This window comes from Paramacrobiotus metropolitanus, unplaced genomic scaffold, assembly GCF_019649055.1.
Source record: "Paramacrobiotus metropolitanus isolate TYO unplaced genomic scaffold, Prichtersi_v1.0 Parri_scaffold0000122, whole genome shotgun sequence".
In the NCBI taxonomy this organism is placed as follows: Eukaryota; Metazoa; Tardigrada; class Eutardigrada; order Parachela; family Macrobiotidae; genus Paramacrobiotus; species Paramacrobiotus metropolitanus.
The window spans coordinates 321121-328618 of NW_026570342.1; the positions used below are offsets into that span (position 1 = coordinate 321121).

The 7498-nt window shown below is 44.1% G+C and overlaps 1 protein-coding gene across 1 annotated transcript; it reads right to left on the bottom strand.

The window, feature by feature from the left end:
• Nucleotides 1-5920, bottom strand: LOC129598435 (uncharacterized). Its single transcript, XM_055496336.1, has 2 exons — nt 5285-5920; nt 1-1062 (listed from the first exon to the last, which is right to left on the bottom strand). Exons 1-2 carry the CDS (start codon nt 5610-5612, stop codon nt 386-388), a joined length of 1005 nt encoding a protein of 334 aa, XP_055352311.1. The 5' UTR covers nt 5613-5920; the 3' UTR covers nt 1-385.
• Nucleotides 5921-7498: the final 1578 nt, after the last annotated feature.

The window sequence follows — 7498 nt, forward strand, 5'->3', positions numbered from 1 at the left end:
TCCAAGATTAATAGCTGAAACAAAAGGAATAGAAGCGCGACTCTCGGAAGGAACAAACAAACAGTTCTTCCAATGTCTTTAAAAAACAGCGGCGGCCTAGCACCACGAGGCAGAGACTCCTAGGATAACTGAACAACATCTAATCCAAAGTGGAGCAGCGATGCTTCTTTTTGTCCTTGAAGGCAGTGGCGTAGAGAATAATGGGACAAAAGGGCTGTGGCCCCCAAAACGAAAATTTCTAACATGGGGTCCTTAGACTTGGCCACACCCCAATAAAACCGAAAACTCCCACTGCTTCTGCCAGACAATATAGTCATCAGCAAGATGCACGTGGGCACGAAAAAACTGAGCGCAAGTTTTGCGTGGTAATACTGCAGGAGAAAATTTACGAAGAGAAATTTTTCCGATTGGCACTAATACTGGAGAGCTGACTGTGTAGTTGGTTAGCCGGAATTCTTTCCGCGCTATCACTGGACAAACAACGGCGTACGCATTCCCCCAGGCCTACCGGCAATGCTGCCGCGTCATTGACGACCGGTGTATGACCACTGTAAACCAGCATGGCAACACGCACGGCTGACATCGGTTCTTCCGAGCGGATTTCCGCTACACTCCCGTCATTGGGATTGCGTAGAAACTCGTTGGAATCACCCGTAATACGGCGCATCAGCTCCATGACAATACAACCGCAACTCCAGATATCCGTTGGCGGTCCGGGCAGGCTCGTCCACAAATCCTGGACTGGTGTGGAGGAAAAAGCGCAAACCATTTCCGGCGACAAGTAGCGCCCGCAATCGCGCAAATGTCCAAAACCTAATGACGCCTTCCTACTGCGGAGAAGGGCACCAAGATAATCTAAATCGGTGATGAGAAGGCTGTCCCGCTGGCCGTTCGCTCGTTTGATCATAATGTTACTTGGCTTTAAATTCCCGTGCGTTAGACCGTTCTGGTGTAGAAACGCCAGTCCATCGGCAATATCCTCCGCGTACTGCACAGCAACAGCTGCATCCAGCAACTTTCCGTTCTGCATCATGGCTCGCAGCTTCTTTTCAAGGCTTCCATCTAAAAACAGGTCAACTGTTCAACCATACGTTCCATACCACAATCCTTACTGTTCTCGGCACATTTTTCGACATAGTAGAGTAGGAAGATGTGTACTCTGCCTTTTATTTAGCTGAACGGAAATGATATTAAGAATATTTGTTAACTGATACTCATGCATTACTTTGTTCAATACGTATTGATCACCATTCAAGGAACAGTCTTTGTAATTATGTACTTACTTAATCATCTTTATTACCGCGATTAAAGTTTACCCAACGCCAAATCCGAATTTGAAAAACGATGGTGATGACCACCGTAAAACGGTATTCCACGGTATTACAATAGTTGTTTCACCCTTGTCTCTGCGACTGTGGTCGGAATACAACCGTAAACCGACCCATAGGAAATTTCGGAGGGTAGAACTATCATTAGGGCATTAATAGGTATTACCTACCTTAGTGAATTTCGACATCGGTGGCCTATCTGAGTCAGCGACCGTAGTATTAACCGAGCGTGAAACGACCGTTGCTAGCGGATAAGGTGGTCACCGCGGCTTTGCGTAGCCGGTAGTTACCTGAGTAATCTTATTGGCGGTACAGACGTAGTTATCGCCTTGTGGCGGTAGACACACCGCTTTCTTCTCTAGGTCACATTACCGGATCATAGCTAACTATTGCAATATCAGTCAAGCTGCATGGGTTGACGTCTAAATCTAAAACAACCTTTTTTCGAAATACATTAACTCAGATTCTGTTACAACTGTAAGGTTGTAACTATTCTCTTTTCAAACTCTGTCTGAAGAAAGCAAGGAATAGCTCAGAATGCTTCAAAAGATCCGTGCAGCGTGTCCCAGCTGAACTGGTTGCCAAGCGGACTGCGGTGGAGGTAAGAACTATAAGGGTAAAAGGTTATAAGGTTACCTTTTCGGAGTTACTAATGGTACCTAAAACACCATATTGTTTACCAAAGTTTCAGAAATACTATAAAATGCAGGAGAATAACATGTACGTTTTGGCAATACTGTGAGTCTGGGAGAATGCATATTTATCGTGTTCTTGCAGAATAGGAATAAAAATGCAAAAGTTTTCTAGGTACGGCACGGATCGCAGTCCCTGAGTGTAGACTGCAAGGTTTTGAGTTGATTTGCATTTTTAGGGGAAACTGGAAACGTCTAATTCTTCGACAGTCCGCGGCCAAATTTGCAACAAGGGAAATTAAGTCAAGTAAGATTCACATTAATGATTTTTATGGCTAGGAATATGTAAGTGGGACGGTAATTCTTATTATTTTCAACATCACGTAAAACGCCATAATTTTCTTCGTTAAGTACTAGGATGGGTGCAATATTTTTCTCGGGGCTAATAATTGTTGTTGCTGATATTCCAAAGCCTTAGTTGTTTTTTCTAAAACCCGTGTTGTTGCAGATATCCTGAATGCATCCCAGCAACGCCGAATTGGCGGTACCACCACACATCGCCATCGCGTGGCGGTAGCCAATAGCCACGTTCTCCCATTGCATTTGGTAATGGCTTATCTGCCCATATTCGCTAAATACACGTAGTACGTCTGTATCCGTAGTATGTACCAATAACCGACTTTTCCATGATTCCACCCAAGCTACCTTAACTTAAAGTTTCTTTGTTTTTGCACTCTTTTCTACAATGTTGACGGTTCACAGATTACTTAATATACCGTACTGAGACGATGGCGTCTAATAATTACAGGACATGAACTGCTGGCATTTTGGCAAACAGTAACCAGCAAGAGGGATAGTCATTATACACAAAACAATATACGCGCGCATCGCTGTTACTAAGATCAACACGCATGATACCTTGCTTTTGTAATATTACTTACATAATTTTAATGAGAAAAACACTTAAGAGCACTTACGTTTCCGCCGTCATTAGGCTAACCTTTGTGCTATCATTTACTGTACTTAATTTAGTCATTTTACATTCAATGGACACTCTCGTCTCTTCGATATCCAATGTCAATGTTCATAATTATCTGATGCTTACTTTTTATAATCTTTTTTTTGCAGAAATGCGCCTTGCAAAAACTCGGACGAAGCGTCGTAAACTGACAGTTTCATTTTTATCGGAAAATATTCCACTGATCCGGAACACCGAAGCCGTTTAAGCGTTCAGTGATTCCTGCTTTTTGTTTGCTATTATTGTTGTTGTTTGCTTATTCCTGCTTTTTGTTTGCTAAATGCTACTCGAAATTTTAAAATCATCTCCGTTTTTTTGGCTTACTGTTTTACAACAAATCTAATGTATGGATGCTTACTATAATTTGTATTTTGATCATTAATATTGTTATCACTTTCTTGATGAGCTTAGTAAATTTGAAAGTTCCAGTTCGAATAAAAATACTACCGTGTTACGATGGTTTTCGCCCACAGAAATATAAAATAAGTATACCGTAGTACGGACGACTGTATTCCCACCGTAGAACGCGTTCCTGCTTCTCCACCGTATTTCTACAGTAGTTACGTACCACAGTACGCCAACCTACTGTTTAATTGCGACGGTCTTACTACGGTTCACTTAACCATATTACAAGCTGAGCACGGATGAATATTGGCTTGCGACTATTTTTAGAATTTTGTTGCCGTCAAATCATGCAGTATGTTGCAACATCGTTAGAAATAAGCTGTTTCCCTAAAGTGAGCACCCGCCCTTGTCAGCCTTATGGCATCCATGGTAACAAGCTTTAAAGTGACCACTGGTCATGGGGTTCTGCAGACAGCAAGCAGTAACTGGTCTCAGAACACGCGCGTGATCGAGAGGTTTCTGACGCATTTTGAAGTAGGAAAATTGGATGAGCAGAAGCTGAAATCACCGGCGCCGAATGAGAGGGGCCGAGCTCCTGGCACAGATAATTAGTATTCATATAACTACGGTATTAACGAAGAATCCCCGAGTGTCGCTTCAACGAAGCAACCCATGGTGGGATTTTCCTCGGACGACGGTCGCCTCGCAACACTCGTAACACCGTAGGAACATAGTTCAATTGACGATTCTCGCCCGGATGGCGCCCTGTGGCGGTTGGGAGCCGTACGCCTAAGCTACGCCGGGAAGTCATCGTAGGCCCATAACAACAAGTGCTCATCCCGATACTTTTTCAACAGCGCGCGTTCGCAACCTATGTTGTTTGTTAATTGAGCAGATACATGAAAATTTACAGAAAATCATTCTCTACAAACGAGGCGACAAATGTGTGATAAAAATATTTACAGTTTCCTTAAATTTAGCGGCAGTGCTATGGCCACGGTATTACACCACCGTCCATATGGTAGTACAGAAACAGAGCGAATGCGAAGTTTTCCTGTTGGCGCACTGTAAAATCCCTGTTTGTTAGTGACGTCAAAATGACACACTGCCAGTCTGCAGTCCCGGCGAGAATCACGAATTTTGGCGTTGGGTAACCCTCAACCGATGCACTGTACCGTAATGACGCAACTGTGCTTATTACATCACGGAACTTACTTACAGCTGCAGTTTGCTTTTCGGACGTCAGTTATTTTTTACATTATGGCTGCGTGCACGAGTGACCTTTTCGGGTCCGCACGAGTACTGGTTGCCTGCACGGGAAGTCGCCATGGGCGCTGGCTGCGTGTACGGATGTTTACATTCACGCTTGAATATTTTGAATTTTACTTTCTAAGCTATAATTTTGTAGCCCTTTGTTCCAAGCTTCGTTAATATTTCAGCCGCGGTAGAGAAATATTATGTGGTATGCCACAATCGAGGTATAGTAACAATCTAGCAATTTAACAAAAATTGTTGCCTTCGGCTTTCGTGTCAGGCTGTTGTCCCCCTGCCGGTGGCACAGGGGAATAGGGTAATGTTTATGGTTTCAAATGCGGCCTCCAGATTATATCGCATCATTTCCGGTTCGAATGTTGCCGTTCCCTGGTCAAGGGCGTTAAAATTTATACTTCGAAGTATAGCATAGATTGAGAAAGCACAGAACATAGGGCCACCGTATTTAACGCTCCTCTGTAACCGTTCCCTGACCTCCTCCAGTCCCTCATCTAATTTCATTGGGTGACCAATTAGGCACTTTGTTCCGCCGTCGTATTCCAATTCAAAAATCGGCGTTAAAAAGGCTTTAATTTTTAACAGATTTAAAAATATAGAATTTATACCGTGGAGTGGACGCATTCAAAACCCGTTACCGAACCCCGTGCACGCAGCATCGATCTATTTTTTAAAATCTACACCGAACTTACCCGGATAATATGGGTTCATGAATTCAACAACCCCACGGTGCGGAGATGAAAAAATCGTGATTTTGTGGCATGTCACCAGATGATCACGTCGAAGCGGCAACAGCTTTTCCAGTCGTTCGCGAAGTTTCCCCGGACTTTTTAGGCTTTCCAACAATTCGTCGTCTACAATTAGAACACCCCTGGCAACCACGGTATTTTCTCCGTCGTAGTTGCCGAAATCTGTTATCCGCGCAACAAAAACCCCGGCGCCAATATTATCTGGAAGACCTCCGTGCTTGTATTGACATGTACTTCCAAGCTGAACGATATCGGTGAAATCACAAGCCATATTCTATACTATGCTGCATGTGTTACTTGAAATTTGACTGACATTCTGTTGATTTGAGCTCCAAAAATACCTGCTGTAACAGCAAATTCCAGATAGAAGAAAATTGATATGCTCTTTAAATTGGCTTGCAGTAGTTCTGTAGTTCTGAGAAACGTAACTTAGAAGACCAACAAACCACTACAGTAAAACTGTACTGTGCCGTTGGTCTACGGAAGGTAGTACGCAAGGCTCAGTACGCAAGGCTTCGATACGAGAACTGTAGTACTCTGTACTGTATACCTTTAGTATGCTTGCTTCCCGCTGCAGTAATATTCAACGGTAATCAAATATTTTGATATGTTTCAACCGCATGCGCTGCAAATCGGCACTCTTGACTCTGCACTGTTTGCAGTCTGCATTGCGCTGCAGGCACGCACAAAAATTGCGACTTCTTATCCACATCATACATGAACATTGTACTCGCCGGCTGGTAGTATAATAGCGCATGTTTGTTTACATTCGATTCGCCGGCCGGTCTTTTTATACGGCCAGCAGGAAAATTAATAAGTACGTACAAGCGGTACACAGAAAAATGGACGCCGTAGCAGCTACGGCGTAACTGTCTTGATGCCTTAAGGCCTGTAACTTTGAACGAATTATATTCGTACAAGTATATCAAGTGAACAAGGAACAAAAGTTTCACACCTTTGAACAGAAAACTATGCGAAGGATATTTATCACGTATTCATGCAAGCTTACGATAATCTGAAGTGTAAGCCGTATAATATATTTTATTGATCATGGTGCATTTGTTGTACAGGAGTAGAATCAACATATCAAATAGATCACCTAATCTTAAGCAAGCAGGCTGTTTGGATGTCGCTCAATACTGTCGTAGCTAACTGTCATAGCATGGCATTCGTCGGTTCATGAGCCGAAATTAAAAACGTTTTCGCCATGCTGTGTATTTTTCTGCCAAGTAAACTTGTTCAAGCTAAAAAAATATGTGATCCAATAGAAACAAGAGTGGATTCAAGGACGTCTGCATTTTACGCAAAGTCTCCAGCTGACCCATCGGCATCCAGTCCACCAAAATATAGTAGAGATCGCTTGGCATCCAACTCACGGCAAATCCCAGAGTAAACAAGCTGGTCAGGATAAACGACCGCGATCCTTGCGTAATGCGTCCGCCGGCGACTGGCGACTGCCTCGCATGGAGCTGACATCGGCAGTAGGACTGATGCGCTTGCGCGTCTTTCGGCTCCACTGCTTCCACAGCAATAACGGGTAGCACGCCGGGACAAAGAAGATCGCGAATACGGAAGAGCCAGATACTCTGAAAGGTCGTCCAAGTTTTCTGGGCGGCGCGGTTGAAAAAGCAGCCTCGTTCCAGATTAAGATAGTACAGTGCGTCAATAATAACTTCCGGTAACTGAAACACGTGCCGTACACCACCGTGCCTAGACAAATCAACCAGGTGACCGTCGCCGTGTGGAGGTGACGGTAGGACACCGGCCAAAAGAGCGCCCAGAGACGGTTGAGACTGTTCAGAACGTGTGTGTGCAGAATGACTGAAGCCAGGATTTGTACACAATATACGAGTACTGTACTGCAGTCGACATTACCCAGCCATCATCGGATGGTGAAGTTCAGAATTTTCAGAGAACCGTCCACCACGCCTACGAAACGTTGTCGCGCAACAAAACGGGACCGTAGACGTTGGATGACGAGTGGAGATGTTGGTCCATTAACATGCCCCGCACGATGCCGGTGAGAATTTGACGGGCCACGGTAATGGCGGTGAACTCTGCTGATGTACCTAGTATCTTTGTGGAATTGGTAGAAAATGCATTTGATACACTAGTGGTGTAGTTCCGATCATCGCGCTAACATCGCGCTTATTGCGC

What these genes read in the sequence shown, in the direction of transcription:
- LOC129598435 (XM_055496336.1), bottom strand. Translation starts at nt 5,612, where the DNA reads ATGGCTTGTGATTTCACCGATATCGTTCAGCTTGGAAGTACATGTCAA. An exon ending in CATGAACCCATATTATCCGG is followed by an intron (nt 1,063 to 5,284) that starts GTAAGTTCGGTG and finishes ACCTGTTTTTAG; the next exon opens with ATGGAAGCCTTGAAAAGAAG.